The 16,981-nt window shown below is 37.7% G+C and overlaps 1 protein-coding gene across 7 annotated transcripts in view; it reads right to left on the reverse strand.

Annotated features, from left to right (window-relative positions):
• Positions 1-223: 223 nt before the first annotated feature.
• LOC145464532 (synaptic vesicle 2-related protein-like) overlaps positions 224-16,981 on the reverse strand; it is a 31,386-nt gene continuing 14,628 nt past the window's right edge. Inside the window, exons 13-21 of one of the 7 annotated variants that reach the window (XM_081448453.1) lie at positions 16,522-16,603; positions 15,982-16,071; positions 14,738-14,851; positions 13,313-14,381; positions 12,015-12,160; positions 11,856-11,922; positions 10,296-10,377; positions 9,632-9,695; positions 224-1,201 (exon numbers count right to left, since the gene is read on the reverse strand). In XM_081448453.1, the coding sequence (XP_081304579.1) occupies positions 14,373-14,381; positions 14,738-14,851; positions 15,982-16,071; positions 16,522-16,603 (295 nt within the window). In that variant the 3' untranslated portion in view covers positions 224-1,201; positions 9,632-9,695; positions 10,296-10,377; ... (1 more) ...; positions 12,015-12,160; positions 13,313-14,372. The other 6 variants (XM_081448450.1, XM_081448451.1, XM_081448449.1 and 3 more) reach the window with 6 other exon arrangements.

Below are 16,981 nucleotides of genomic sequence, written 5' to 3' on the forward strand. Positions count from 1 at the left end.
GTCTTAGTATATAAAGGGAACATTTTTTCTTGACACCTTTTTAATTGATTAAATCGAATGTCAATCAACTAATTAAAGATGAATAAAAGTAATTGCAAGACAAAACACTTGTTATTCCTTGAATTTATATTAAGAGATAATAAAGACATTGGAAAACACTTTCCAACTTGTAGTTTATTATTGACTTTATCTTGATTGCAACAAAGAGAGAGTAGACGACAAACAAGTGAATTAAATTTTATTGACAATATAATTAAGAGTAGTTAACACTGACTTAATAAATTACTTCGAATTTTTTTTTAAAAAATTGGCGCATGCGTATTTTGAGCGCCCGTATTTTTTCTAAGTTTTTTGGCGGGAAAAATAAAAATTTTTGAACAGATGTTACTTACAGCAAGTATAGAGAAAAATATATAAAAAAACGGCGCATGCGTATTTTAAGCGCCCGTATTTTTTCTAAGTCTTTTGGCGGGAAAATTAAACACGGTCAAACCGATGTTAACAAGGAAACAACTTTTACGAAAAAAATGACATAACACTGGTTAAGAAAATTTGTTCTTTACTCTTACTATAAATTTCTAAGCAAGTTTTGATTTCACAGACAATTGAAAATTGTACTTGAATAAGTAATTCAAAAATAAATGTCTCGTAAAATTTGAGCTCCCTGACAATTCAAAATGCCTCCGTCCTAACACGACAAGGATGATCCGTACGCCAGTAAAATTGAGACGAAAAAGATGAAAGCAAAAGGTCGGGCTGGCACAAAGTAAAAAACATAAATTTGCAACAAACACTTACTAAAGTTTGTAGAAACTTAGCAAGCCCTTGTTACAAAAGTATAGCTTCTATTTTATACCAGTACAACTTCTTGCTTTAACCCTTTGCACTTCTTTCCCACTACCGTGAGGATCAGTCCTACTGTCTACGTTTAAATACTGGTGATAAATTGTTCAAAAATTTTTCGCTTCCGAGACAATTCAAAAATGGTAATAAAGTCAGTGGTTGACTTTTGAAACTGTTTGACTCTTGAACAGAAAATGCTAAGCTTCGATTCTTCTCAAATGATCTTGTCGTGAGGTCTCGCAAAGTCTCGTTAAGTTCTCTATTCTACCTCTACGCTAAACCTTGGATGATTGTCCTTCTTGCCAGTTAATCCTGACTCGCAGCTCATTCATGTAACGCATCATAGCCATCCAGCAACCTGCATGAAAATAAAGCAAAACGATAATCAACAAATGAAATCTCGACAAATGCATATCAAGTAATATATCAAACACGAGAGATAGTGTTTCATCGGGATATCCAAACACCGAGAAGAGAGTTGAAAATACGACGCGCAGCGGAATATTTTTTACGAAATTTGAGGCGTTTGAATGGCCAATGAACCACTGTCTCGAGTGTTTGATATATCTTCTCCATCGAAACAAAAACTAAGGAGTAAACAGAGAAGTAAAATAGTCAAAATCTATGCTAATTAAGACCGGATATCCAAACCTGTGATTTTCTTTGTCTTAACTTGATGAGGTATTAATGAGTTTGAGGACTTGATGAGGTATTAATGAGTTTGAGGACTTATTATAATATATCACACACGAATAAATATGACGCGTATAGCGGAGCATTTTGGACGAAACACTGTCTAGAGCGTTTGATATTTCTTCTCAATCGAAACTAAAACTCAGACAAGATAAAACAGAGAACTAAATTCGTAAAAATCTATGCAAATTAAGGTCAGATATCCAAACACCGTCTAGGTTATGGTTTCCTTTATTTAAACTTAATGAATCATTAATGAGCGTAAAAAGCTGCGGTCGCGGGACAGCGTTATGTGACGACCAAAGTGACGCAGCGTGACAGTCAGAAGTAAACAAAGCATGACAACCAAACAAAAGGTTAACTAAAAGAATCGTCCTTGTGTAAATGAACAAAAAAAAGACTGGGTTTTTTTTTGTATAACTTCAAACACAAAACGAGGTCAATCTATGCATCATGTTTGTACTTTGGGATTTTTGGTGTAAAAATAAATTTTCACACGTACATAGAAAAACTGGAAGTTCTTAGTCAATTCTTTGCCATGCTTGTACCTAAATGTCACTTCGTTCTGGGTAGAGAAACTTATCATACTTTGTTTTCTGCCAAATTGGTTAAATTTCAAATTTCTGTGTCCTAAGAACTTTGCTTTTTTCACTTATTTCCTTTTTGAAGAGCATGAAAGAAAAAGCAAAAAGAAAAAAAAGGCGAAAAAAAAGGGCAAAAAGCAAACAAAAACATTGAGATAGTAGCAAGAAAGCAGTACAACACGAAAGCTTCAAAAACAAATATGGCCTCCATGAAGAACCACAATTTGTCTATTGAAGCAAAAGATGAAAGAAAGTTATTATCCGGTGAAGTTTTTAGTGGACAAAAACCTTGTACCAGAATAATTTTACTAGCTATTTTACAGTACTTTTTACATTTACTTAAAGCTAAAGATATAAATAGTTGCTTCAAATAACACTGAAAACAATTTCCCATAGGAACTCGAGAAAATAAAGTTTAAAGTTCAGAGAAATTGTGCCAACATATATAAATTTTATCATAAATTCTATCACTCTCGTTTCACCAGTATTTTCAAGTCTTTCATATGAACTTCTCAAACTCATTAATAATTCATCAAGTTTAAACAAAGGAAATCATGATCGCGACGGTGCTTGGATACATGATCTTAATTAGCATAGATTTTTACAATTTTAAGTTTCGATTGAGAAGATGTATCAAACACTCAAGACAGTGTTTGACCACATTTCCAACCATCTTGAAGTTCGTCAAAAATACTCTGCTACACGTCGTATTTTCAACTCTCTTCTTGGTATTTGGAAATGTAGTCAAACACAGTCTTTTGTGTTTGATCTATTACTTCAAAATTTGTTTTCGACATTTGGTGTTGTTAGAAATGATTGTTTTTAGAAGATATTTAAAACAGTCGCACAGAATTTTGCAATACGATGTACATAATCTCTGTACAAAGTTTTTGTCCACTTGTTACTCGAACTTCTGGTGGATTTCTTCTTAATTTTTCTTAATGACAGCCATACAAATCTTTTAATGTCAGTTATGAGAATTTGGTGGTACATCAAGAAAATATCACACTGCTGATAATTTTCTGTATTCTCATCACCTGCCTGCTTGATGATACATTGGTATTTATCATGATGAGAAATTAGATTTTGATCACTCCTGACAGTTAACAGGGTTAACTTGTTATGAATTCAATGGTTACACAATACTGAAAACCCTTAAAATTAGAAGCAATTGACTATATTTTCGACATGTGTATTGTAACACGGAAAATTAAAATGAAAGTGTTAAATTAACATGATTGACTTGTTTGCCTTTCACGCCTTTTCAACTGAAAATCAAGGAGGCCTTAAACATTGGGTGGGAAAAACAAGCAAGTCAATCATGCTAATTTAACACTTTCATTTTAATTTTCCGTGTTACAATACACATTGTTTTCTAACCATTGTATTTTCTAGTGCTTCATATTCATGTTGTTATTTAGTACTCATATATTTTACGAAAGTTCGCTTTTATGTCACACCGACTGGCAGTTCATTTGTATTTGCAACTGAAGATGGATGTTGGTCATCCGAATCATGATTTGCAAACTTAAAACTGTGTGTTTTTATCTCAGTGTTATTTCTTGTCTACTACTAGTTTGCAAATTTTGCAACAATGATATCATTGCTGAAATCATTGTTTATCTTTTTCCTCATTAAGATACAACTATAGGTAGAGAAGGCATCATGCCAGATACCAACTGACTTTACATGTGAAGCATTTACAGAACTTATGAAACTAAGTGTTTGGTGAATTGTTTCTCTTCTTGTGATTAATATTCAAGAAGAAATTGGCTTCCAATAACTGCAACTCCAAAGAGCTAATGACCTCATACATTCTATGTAAAATCTTGAGCTTTCAAACCCACGTTGCACAACAAGACTATTCAATACATCGCACTCAAATTCCTTGAGACAGTTAATCACGCTATGCCATTTCAATACTTTGAACTGATATTTTGTAGCTTGATCAGAGACTGAATCACTCACGCTTATGAGACAAATATTGTAAAGAAAGATTCCCCTATACATGCATGTGTATCTTATTGCAAATTATAATAAAGTTTCCATATAACGCGCGCTCTGATTGGCTGAAAGAGCGTGCTTTATCAGAGAACAGAGCACGGGTTGATAACGGTAAGTTGGCTTTCAAATTTTTGCTTCGGAATTTTGACAAATTTGACCCAAATGAAACGTCCCCTGTGATTCAGACAAACGCAATGGAAACGAGCTATTTGTCTGTAGTAAATATGGCTCACAGAGACCATTGTTAGCAACAGTAGTGTTAAAACTGTCCTAAAATAACAAGTTTTGCTAGATTCCCGCCGACAAAACACGTAGCGAAATAAACAAATTCTCAACCTAAACAGTGCTTCGATAAAAGACATTATATTTGTTACGAAGGCAGAAATTATACTTAAGAAGTAAAACGACAGAAAACAACAACTGAACTGTCTCTGTTCACGATGAGAAGCTTTATTTTTGTAAAACTGCTCAATTGCTCAAACAACACTTACATGTAGTGTAGTAACGCTCGTTCTCCGGTCATCTCAGCGAAGTGAACCGACGAGTGGTCAGTGTAAAGCTTGCTCTGATATTCTCCTCTGTGTTTGGAGTAGAACCGGTGGGAGCCGCTTAGTCTTTCTAACTTTTACGCTAGTTCAGGCAATCTTGCTGCATGCGGCTACAAGCCGTAAATAACTGTAGCTCCGTTCAAATTCAACTCGGCATTTGCATTGTCATCCGCAAGCTTTGAGTTCCGCGTTTCGTAATTTCCACTGAAAAAGTGCACGTTTTCATGGGCCACAATACGGCCGGATTCCTCTGGACTATAAACCTTCACCTGCCTTCAGATCCGTATTTAAAACTTAACTTAAAAGCGAACTTCGAAGGCATCGTTCTTCTTAGGGTTCTCTCGAAAGCCGCTCAAACTACTCGAAACTGAAAGCTTAGCTGAAGTCCAGTTTGTGATTGACAGCTGTCGCTTCGTTAGCCAATCAAACTACTTGAACAATTCTAACAAGGATTGTGATTGGCTTATTTTAGCGTGCTTTATCAGAGAACAGTTCACGGCTGACGCCAAAATTGAAAATTCAGCCAAATGCGTGGGGAAATTATCGGATTCTTTATCATAAAACAAATAAAGAAGCCTCGACTGTGCTCTGTTCTGTTGTAAAGCACTTAGGAAGCGGTAGAGCACTCAAGAAGTAGGGAAAAACACTCGACTACGTCTCGTGTTTTCCCCTACACTTCTTTCGTGCTCTACCGCTTCCTGCGTGCTTTACAACAGAACAGAGCACAGTCGAGGCTTCTTTATTTGTTAATCATTACCTGTCTTTGTGATGTCAAATAATAACTACTTAATAACCGAGAGTGAGGTCGTTACGGGAAAATCTCAAACTGAGGCCTTGCCGCATTGACCGAGCGATAGCGAGGTCAATACGGTAGGCCGAGGTTTGAGATTTTCCCGTAACGACCCAACGGTCGAGGTTATTAAGTTGTTTATTATATAGCTCATCAATAAAGAGAAAAATCATTCGAGCGGAAGTCGTCAATTTACATCCGGCGATGCGCGCGTTTACCGATTCATTCATCGTCTCAAACCTAGGGCAAAACTACACAGTCAGTGAATTTCACCACTGTATTACGTATTCCGTTAAAAACACTCATTTCTTTACGGAAAAGTCACTGTCACAGCCTCAAAAACGTATTTTAGTATCGTGGTACCACAAGTTGATGGGGAAGTTTTTCCGACTTTTGGGGCGAAACGTCAACGCATATAGAAAAGACAGCAAGTGCTTCAAAATTGTCCAAACCAACCGTCTTTCGGTGAAAGAAAATACTAATGCTTCAGAATGCACTGCTCAAAATAAGCTTAACTCGATCTTCGCATTCGCTTTCGACAACATATCTTCGTCTTCTTCATTCTGGGATTTATGGATGAACATTTCAAGCCTTGTGAACGTCTGCAGTTATCAGAAACACTGCTACCGACAGAAACCGCCCGATTGTTTACATCTGATTATCCTGGAAGCTGATTTACACTTGCTTGTGTCAAAGCGAGGGAATCTATTTGACGAGAACTTTGACGGAGTTCAATACTTCGGTAATTGCTGTGACTAAGATGATAACTTATAAGTTTCTTTGTGGTGTTCTGCTCAGGATGCATGGCAGATCTGCCGATGGTGTTTTTTACTTAGCGATTTTAGCTTTACTTAAGACTAGGCAAACTTTGATTGTTTTTCACTAGTGCCCGCCAAGGTTACCGACTGGTAAGTCATCTATATAAATTTTATTAAAGAAATATCTCTAAACTTTTAGCTACTGATATTCTCGTACTGATTTTAATCGGCTTTCATCGCTTCAATGCGCTTGAATTTTCAGAACCGGGCTCTTCCTAATTTGCATAATCCGTAATCGGCCCGTGGGCATTACGGGAGAATAATGCCCTACAATTCAGTGACAATTAACCAATCAGAGCGCGCGTTATATCGGCCACAAGCCAAAGCCATATAATAATGATCAAATAATGATCAAGGTAGTCTACTTTTGTCCCTTTAGGACATTCATGCAAACATTTTCCAGTCTATAGATTTTAATTTTTTACTGCAGTTACTTGTGTCAGAAAAGCAAAAAAATTTGGGGGCCACTGACTTCGTTTCAGAGATAGAGCGTGTGGAAAACTTCCCTGATTTTGAAACATTAGCACATGTAATTCAGCATGGTGTACAGGGGTTTATAGCTAAAAATATCGAAGGTGAGTCAACGGAGGCAAACAATCTTAGTCATATTTTGTAGAAGTAGGTCTGTTGCGTAAATAATTCCAAATGTTACCAATGTTTTCTCAAAACTTAACCCTTTGAGAGGCATTTGAAACTGTCGCACAGATAAATGAAGAGCTAAACAGAACGGAATTTGATAGTGCATTATGCAAAAAATTCAAACTTCTAGTCAATAGAATTTCTTCCTTTTCTTGCTAAATGCAGCAAATCAGTAGAGAAAATGATTCATCAAAACAAAAATAGGGGTCACTGACTGAACGTTGAAGATCATTAAATCCAGGTGAAGCTATGGCAATGGCCATCTGCCCTATCATTGTTCATTTTATTACTTAGTGTGCACTCTCATGTATGATGTGGTGTGTGAATTTGCGTGTTCAGTAAGGATGCACAGAAACAATTAGCACGTCACGTCCAAACGTGATTTGTAGCTTTATCAAAGGCAATGTTGGGTTGAAAGTGCTTAGAATACATGAGAGTAATGTGCCCAAGCCATGGTAATCACACTATTTTTTAGATATGCTTAAACTCAAATCTGACAAGGTTTGTAGGTGTTCCAATTTGGAAAGAATCATTGTGGACACTTCAGTATTACAGTTTGTGTGAATTTGAATTTGACGAAAGGAAAGACAACATCAATTGAACTAGCATAGTATGATGACTAGAGGAAAGGCAGTCTTTGATTCAGAGGGACCTAGGCAGAAGTAATTGTACCTTGCTTGTTTGATGTCAAAAAGGTCACCTCCCTAAACACTATTTACCCCATGTAACTCAATTTGTACAGGTTAGAGAAAAACATGGATTTATCCAGAAGCAAATGTTCTTACACAGAAATTGCCTAATACGACAAAATTTGTTTTGACTTAAAAAGTTTTAATTTAATTAAAGAATTGGTTCATGCTTAATGTGCCTATATCAAGTTATGAATGTACACAGGAAGTTTGGAAAGCACTAGAGAAGCACAAGAGTTGCTAGAGGCACAGCTGTAAGCAACTCTAGCTTCTTGACTGCTCTCCAAACTTCCTGCATGCATCCATAACTCAATATATGCACAGCTGAAGACATGAACCAATTCTTTTAGAACACAGTGACCACAACTTGGGTGCTAAAACATGGTTTATTTGTGATTGACTACTAAGTTCTCATGTTGCATGGTGAAGGAAAACAAAGGATCCTATTGGCTGGTTAAAAACATGCCACAATCAGTTGAGATACAGTTGAACAAAAGCACTTCATCTGGTTTATAACATTGTCAATGAAAAATTTGCTTACCTAGGCAAACAAAGTTAAAAATACTCAACGAAAATATAGGCAAAAGTCAAAATACTCAAGTTTTAGTAATCGTTTTAGCTTGGCAAAAGTCAAAGGCTTTAAGTAGGGTTTGGATTGTTCAGAGTGATGTTCATATTGCCAACACTTTCACGAAAGGAACTCGCAGCTAAATTTGCCGGAAATCTTGCTGCTAAAATGAAACTGCACATGTCATGTTATTTACACACAGCCGTGCATAGAGATTTTTACCATGATGGCTTAATAAGAATTAGATGGGAACTGTGCCATGTTATAATAATATTCTTTAAGTCAAAATATTTTTGTTATATTTTTTTTATAATATTGCAAATGACTTACATGTAGCACCAAATGAAAAACTTTTGCAGAGTCTGAGTAATATTCAATCCAAACATGGGCAAAAATAATATACCAACAGGAAAAACCTCTGAATTTGAGTGACTTATCTCCACTGAACAACACTTACTGCTGTGACAGTCACAAAAAAACTTAAAAAAAAAATCATTACAATTAACTTAGTACTCTAATCCAAAGTCTATTTTAAGAGTGAATTGGTGGTGAGAAGAGAAACTGGGATGAATTTCTGACACAACTTACAATTTCTCCATAAGGTCAAACCACTGGTAAAATTGCTGTCTGCTAGTCGCAGGCATGCCAGTTACTATTGCGATTTTTCAAGACAGAAAATTAACATACTAAACAATAGAAAATTTTATCAACTAAAAATGTCAAAATTTCATGACTATGACTGGTTATGGTGCTCAGTAAAGTAAATTTCTGGCTGAGAGGATTCTAGCTGTCTAATTCAAATGTTCATGATGACCCTGAAATTCACCACGACTTGGCTGTAATTTGAAAATTGATCTTGACTCAGTCAGTATGGTCAAGTCATGTTATTTTGGCCAATAATATATCAAGCAGTTAGTCATAGTACGTGGGTATTTTCTTTGTAATTTACTTAAGAAAATATTTTAACTTATTTTTGGAAGAGTCATAAAGATTCAAAAATTCTTATTGTCATCTATAACAAAAAACTTCATGTTTAATGTAACATATTCTTTCTGAAATTTGATCTCAACTATGTGTACATCGGAAGACAAACCATCAAAACAAACCACCAAGCAAGTGCAGTGATGTGCTATATTTATACAAGTACATGTACGTGTACACGTATCAATGCAATATAATGCAGGTAAAAAAATATTGTCTTCTTCTCAGGAACAAAACTTGCTACACTCCAATTTATAAAAGTATCATAATGATATTAATGCCCATCACAAGAAAACACTAGGTGAATAAAAGCACTTTCGTTGTGTCCCAAAATATTACATTCACTGGTCAGTGTTATGCAAGGCTTGTCAAGCACCCATGAAAGGAGACATGGTCATATAACACTTGGTGAGTAAGGTTGGGTCTCCCACTCGGGCCTAAAGCTTAGAATGTTTCAAATACATGTAAACTAACCTTCTGGAACTGTCCAGCCTTCTCTCCCAAACAAAGCTGTTTTCCATTCTATGTTTGACATTTTCTGAAGAAGAAAGATACTGATGTGAATATAGTTTGGGTAAGGTAAATATACACAGAGGGCATACTTCTTTATATACATTTTAACCCCTGGACATACAGTGGCTCAGGGTGTCTCAATGTAGCCTCCCATGCTGTCACACATTCCTTTTGGTTCATCATGCACTCTTCCTCAACGATGATCTGCTGAAATGAATGGGCTATTCCCATACACCAATCACAGCACATTTTCAATTCTTGAAAGTGCATGGAAAGTCTGCTTTTTGCAAGATTTGCACAGCCCATACACTACCAATACCGGTATATTAGTGAGCCCTATCCACATAAATATTTGAGAAATTTATAATTGTCCTTTTAAATCCTGAGAATGAAAATATTGTATAGTTCGAAGGGAAAAAGATGACATGCTTAAAAATCTACCACCTAGGAAATTGCTTCTTCATCAAGCTTTGTTATTTATTTCAAAGTGACATACAACAGCATAGGTCCCATTGTTGATTCTGCATTTGTCCTCTCATGTTGTTAAAACCATGTTCTAAAAATTCATTCTGTTTAACAAATTTCTGCATGCATGAAAAATCTATTTTAGAAAAATTCAACCTACCTTTCAATTGTCAGTGGATTGTTTCCATGGGAGAAAAGTACCTTGCACCAAGTTAGGAGGATGAGCACATCAGTGAAGACATCTGTGGAAAGAAAAGACATATTCATGTTTTAGTACAGCAACATTTTTTTTCTAACGCAAATTCTTTTGTCTGACTTGCATCTGGTAATCCTGGTGTTTTTGTAGAAAATCCCAGTGTGCCATTACCCATTTTAGATGAAGTGGCTTTCTCTGGGCAATTGATGTTTTATTTTTAAAAGTAATGCATTCATGGGCACATGCAAATGATCATTCTCAAATAATTGGAACATTTTTTCTACAACCTTTGGGCAGGCATGTCTCATTGATTCTGCAACCCCAAGATACCAGTCTCCCCCTCTTAAAAAATCCTGTATCCACCCCTGTCATGCTTCGCCGTATCAATCACATTAGCGGCTCTCTCAGGAAACAGAAATTTATTTCAACATGTTAAGGCTGCCGCAAACTGGCTGATTTTTGGCCATAGAACTGCAGATTTTTTGTTGGGGTAAAAATGGGGTTAAAATTTGTCAGGCCATCAGCTTGCCACACACTAGCCAATTTTTTGTTGCAACTAACCATGCTGAGGCTTGGGGCCAAGTCATTCAAAATCAAGATGATGCCTATTCCATTGACACGACTCTCATTACCTTTCCTATTTGGTTGAGGCATGTGCGAGCCCTTTGAGAAATTGTCTTGGTCCATTATACACTAGCCAACAAGGCCTGCCAAGACGTTTTGATATCTAGCACTGTCGGATATCGCCCGACAAGCCCCGATCTTGTCGCAGACTTGTCTCACAGCACACTAGCCGACAAGTGAAGATTTTTTGTCGACCAAATGATCCATAATGTTCGTTTCTTTTTTCAAGGTTCTGGTTGTGGGCGTAATTAAGATTGACAGCACCCAGAAACGCAATTATTATTATTATACATTGTAGTCACCATCTGTCTTCTCATTGGGTAAAAGCCTACAGTTAAATCTGGGAAAGAGCGCAACCTACAGATTATTCACTAATCTGCTAGCAGATTAGTGAATAATCCGTAGGTTGCATGTGCAATGCATGCGACTTCCAAGAGCAATGTCAAGTTCACGTAAAAACATGGCTTGTCGAAAATAAACTGTGTTCAGTGTGATAATGCATTTGTCGTTATTTTATTTAACACAATGTATAATAAAGCAATTATGAGAGTCGGTTTTTGTGATATCCAAAATAATCAAGGTCTCGGTTAGTGTTATCAGCCTCAGTCTTTGGCTTCTGCTAATAACACTTACCTCGACCTTGATTATTCCGGATATCACAAACACCTCATCCAATAATTTTAAGGTATGCCTATTCAAGATTTCTCAAAACATGAAACTGGGTTTTGAATTTGCCGCCATTTGCAAAATTCAAATGACCTTCCCGTTAGCTTTTCCAACAAACTTAGAAGCTTTGCCCAGCGTTAAGGAGAGATAGAGGAAATATAAACAGAAGCTGCTGGTAAAATATGCCATAACTAAAACAAAATTTGCTTGAATAAAATCGGTGAGACAACCTACCTCATGTAAGAAGATGGCGGCCTCTCATATTTCTACACTCCATTCTTTTTCTGTCATATGTAGATTACTAGAAATGAGAAAAAGCGACTAGAATATAATATGACTTTGCTATGTTAAAACAGTCTTCATGAAATGGGATAAGAAAACTCATTTACTTACCAAAAAGTTAAAAATCATAGTCAAATACCCTTCACCTTCATGTACACTCTAGCACGTGCGACAGTTAAGCGATCGATAGGTATTGTGGGTATTTTTCCTTGAGCAGTTCCGTGGCGCTATTGAGGGGTCAACCACTTGTAGTTAGCCTAAAAAAACAAAACGTTTTAGAGGTGTTTTTGCGGTGAATTCTCGAATTCAATAGCAATTACTTGTGTTATCAATGAGGAAACCGTACATCACTTTCCCGTTAGTTCTGCCAGTTGCAATTCCCTTCTATAACCTGCGAGGAGTCCCAATGCCTTCTCCGTGCGTTCCCTTGTGTCGTGCTTTCCGTTTCTTCCCCCTTACAATTGGAATGCCTCGCACAATCCTCGTTGGTCCCCGTACGTTTTCAGTGCGTTCTCTTTATGTTCTCTCATTCTTTCTTTATCCTGAATCGGCCTGAATCTAGCCAAGAGACTGGGTGCGTTCCTCTGGGGGTGATCTGGATCAGGATCAGTGATCCAAGATCACTCGGATCATGGTGCATCAAAGTCACTCTGGTCATGGATTCATCAGTTCCTTTGCTGCACCATGATCCCAGTGATCTTGGATTACTGATCCTGATCATCCCAAAGGAACGCACCCTTTGATCTAAGAGTAGATCATAGTCTCTAGATCAGTCTCTTGGTGTAACCCAAATTTTAAACCCTACCCCACTTGAAAGTATCCACTATGTATTCCCTTAAGTAGTTTGTTCGTTTCTCAAGGTATATCCTCCTGCGTTCCATTTTGTTCCTCTTTCAACGTTTCAATAGTTCTTTCCCTTTATTTCTTTATTTACGGATTGCGTGCGCTCTCCGTAGGTTCCGCCATATGTTATCCGCGGAATCCTCGCTTTCCGTCGCATATTTCGCGTGCTTTCTCCGGTGTTTCCGCCGCGGTTTTGTGCGTTCCTTATTCTTTCCGTCTTTCATTCTATACCTTGAATCTAACCGTTGCCTTAAATCTGGGGCGACACTTTGTGCAAAATGAATAACACTCAAATTTGGCTAACACAAAACCCGACGCCGACACCCACTCCTGCACATTGTCGTACCAGTCTATATGGGTTTCCACTTTTCGCCGTGAGTTCCCATATGCGTTTCCTGGCCTACTGTACTACCCCACCGTGAGCTCTCTCGGATATTCCCCGGCCGTAATCCACAATGGCTCTCCAAAGAAAGAGAAGAGATACAAATTCACGGTAATAAATTTATTTGTTTAAAGTGGCGCAGGTCGGTGGAAAAGTTCAGTTTTCGTCTCAAAACAAAACTTACCAAGTAGCTGATTGCGCAAAGATGTCGAGGATTTCATTTTATTGGAAATCACAATGTTCCAAATCAACTCTATCCTCCGCACAGGTTGCGCCGGCACTCAAATGGTTCAGCAGATTCTCCCCACCTGAAAAAAACCCTTTGAGCCTTTGCGGAGGAGAGAGCCAAATCAACTAGTTGTAAAAAACAACATAAACGAGAATAATCAGCTTGTGTTCCTTTATTAACAAAACTTTCCTTACCAAATATAGTAACACCATTTCTATAGTAGGCATATATAAATCGCTACAAATATATTGAGAAGCAGAATTCCATGTAAAAATCCTCTGAAAATACAACCTCTAGAAATGCAGAGTTTACAGTCCACTCTGACTTTAAAAACCCGTCTTAAACAATTCAGCACCAACTGAAACATGGTATAATGTATGAATCGTTAAATTGTCCCAGTTAGTATCTCTTGAGAAATATGTGGGGACCTGGACCCGTTTGTTCAAGGCGTGGATAACACTACTCGCCAGATAAATCACTATCTTGCCGACCTTGTTCCCAGGGCTTTTCCGTAAGAAATTGGTAAGGGAAAAGCCCTGGAAACGAGGTTCCTATCTAGTGGAATAGTGATAACAAACCAAAAATACGCTATACGGTGGATAGTGTTATACATCCTACAAATAAACAGGACTGGTAAGGAGAATTTATGTGTTGACATCCATGATTAAAAAGTTTCAATCGGATAAAACAGTTATACATTCAAATTCCTTCCTTCCATCCTGAATTCGTCATATTTAATCGTTACTTCTTCTTTTCATTCAGTCTTTTGTTGGTTTGTGCAAAACGCTGTGGTTCATTTTCCCCCCGCTCGCTTCGCTAAAAAAAATAGCTTAGATCATTTTTTCAACAGCACCCGAAATATTGTTAATCCCTGTCGAACGTCTCGAGAATTTAATAACTAATATTTAAGTGCCTTGCTACGACATACTCTTTCATAAGATTTATATTACTACAAATTAAATAACTTTTTAAAGTAAAGACGTTTAAATAAATTGCAATTCTTTGTTCTTTTTCTTCACATTTCCTACAAGAGGTTTAAAAACAAACATTAAAAACCTTATCAACAACCTTCGTTAGGAGTGGTCAAACAATGCAAGAAACAAGCAAAATAATTTTTTCTTAACACAATGCAACTACGTGTCGAAGCAGTTCTCGAAACATATCACGAAACATCAAATCAGTTTTTCCTTTGCAAAAATGTTCCTCAGATCGTAGAAAGCTTCGAAATAACAGCTTTCTAAGAAAGAAAAGCACTAAAGTGCTAATAAAAACCGACAAGAAACAAAGATGGCAGGGATTGGAGAAAATTAAAACGGATTACAAACGAGACCGAGACTAGAAAGAAACTACGTATAACGACTTGTCAGCTGTATGACTTACCTGCATGGCGCGTCCCTTAGTCTCATAAGGAAGTAAGAGCGTGGCAACTAAAGCTATCAGACTTAAAGATATATAAACACCAAGAGACAAGTTCCATGAGACTCTGAGCAATACCTGCAACGATAAAAAGCGCAAAATATCATCAGATTACCACTATTCAAAGAGCTTTTCTCGTTTCTTTGTCAAAGCTAACTGTGTTTGTCTTCGCCGAGCTCAGCTGCAGAGCTCTGCAACTGGGTTGAAAAATATGCGAAACGAATTCTAACCAATAAGAGCAGAGGTGATTTTGTTTCGACCAATCAGGAGAACGTTACTTGGTTTGCGTCCGTTTTCCCGCCCTTAGCGCGGGTTGCAAGTTTTCATTCCAGCTCTGATTGGTTCATTGCATTATTTGCGTCTCTGTGATTGGCCAAACGTGTTTACTTAGCTTTTGTTTTCATGACGGTGATAAGAGGACTGCTCTAAGTAAGAGGACAGAAAGTATTTTCCTGTTGATCTTTACTAGGTTTGTCCAATGGCAGTTGAAACCTAAAATAAAGTCATCACTGGGAGTCTTACAAGCGCTTGCTTAGCCGCGGAAATTAGTAACAGTCATTCTTGAAAAAGAAAAAAATTATCAGTGAAGTCAGCCTGTGACCAAAGCTACTCGGAAGGGTATCACTGCAGGGGCAGATTTAAAAGGAGGGGTGCACTGGGTGTCTAGTCTCCCCCCTAAATCCGTGAGTGTGTGTCGAACTTTAGTTTTCAATTCAGATGGTTTTAGTGGGCGCGTTGCTGCTAAATGCCACCCCCGCTGAAAACTCCTTTATTCGCCCTTACATTGTGTTCTAACAAGCTTGACATAAACATCATTACTTTATATCGTAATATTCAGCTTAGCAAATGCAAATACGAAACAACACATAACGTAGACTATCCCCCGGGGGGGAACTCCCATAAAAAAAGGACGGGGGGTGCGCGTCGGAAATTTTGAAAAGAACCCCTAAGAGGTACCAAGACCCAGTTTTGTGGGCGTGGCTGGAAATTTTTGCCACCCCTAAGAAGTACTCATATTTCTTTGGCTCAAAGTTACTGTAAAAACTCCCGCTGTGGACCTTTTGAGGCTGAACACCCTGAGAGGTACGAAATCCGCCTTTTTTAACCTCTACAAGGTCTGACGAACACCCCCCCTCCTTTTTATACGGGAGTCCCCCTCCCCCCCCCCCCCGGGAGACTATAATGTGTGTCACGAGAACTAGGCTTACCTGAGCCACGTAAGGTGTTACCATTGCTCCAATACGGGTCCAGGTATTGCAACAACCAAAGCCTATTGATCGAACGATCGTGGGGTAAACCTGCAGTTCAAACAGATACAGAACAGAATCAGCGTGAAAGAGGCGACAATTTCTTATACGTACGTCAAGACTCAAGATGATAACAAAACCCTCAGGGTTGATTAGTTAAATAAACCGTGTTCTGAAAATGAACACTTCACCTCGAAAAAACAGCGATAACCAGGCTCAAGAATCAAATAGGGGGGGGGGGGGGGGGACCAAGGGAAGACAAAGTACCAGAGCCCATTTGATTTCTGCGGTTGTCCTACGGTGCAAAATAGGCTTGGTTCGAAAGTATCGCATGAGTTTACATAACCTTTCAAAAAAGAAATAAGCATCAAGTCCCTAATGGGCGCCCCCTCTCCAATAAGTTCCCTCCCTTGTGCCACCAAAAGTGAATTAGGGTCCCGAGCCCTAAATCGAATCATTACGGTCTACTATAAAATGAAGGTCTAACTGTGATGCACTCACCTCTGGGGCATACACAAAGAAACCCTGGAATACACCTAATGAAAGGCCACGCACCATGAATATAAACAGTAATAAAAGAGTCCTGTTGAAAAGAAGTTTAAAAAACAACTTAAGTTTGAAATTAATAGTTACTTCATTGCTATATAAATTCACAAAAAATGACGCTGCCTGTTGTGAGCTCAATACTGAATATTGGGAAATGTTTTTAATGAATGCGTGCTTATCAAATGTAGATTGTTTAAGCCCTGACCGGGGTCATTGTTTTGTGTTCTTGAGCAAGATAACTTACTCATATAGAGTTTCTCTCCACCCTGGAGTACAAAAATATATAAAATACAGTTGACCCTCCCGTAAGCGACCACCCAAAATGTCAAGCCTTATTCGCTTAGTTAGTTAGAAGTAGTAAGCACTACTTCTAGATGCCCTCAGGCAAGTGACAGCAACCACCAAAAGCCATTTG

This window comes from Orbicella franksi, chromosome 12 (genome assembly GCF_964199315.1).
Source record: "Orbicella franksi chromosome 12, jaOrbFran1.1, whole genome shotgun sequence".
Taxonomy (NCBI): Eukaryota; Metazoa; Cnidaria; class Anthozoa; order Scleractinia; family Merulinidae; genus Orbicella; species Orbicella franksi.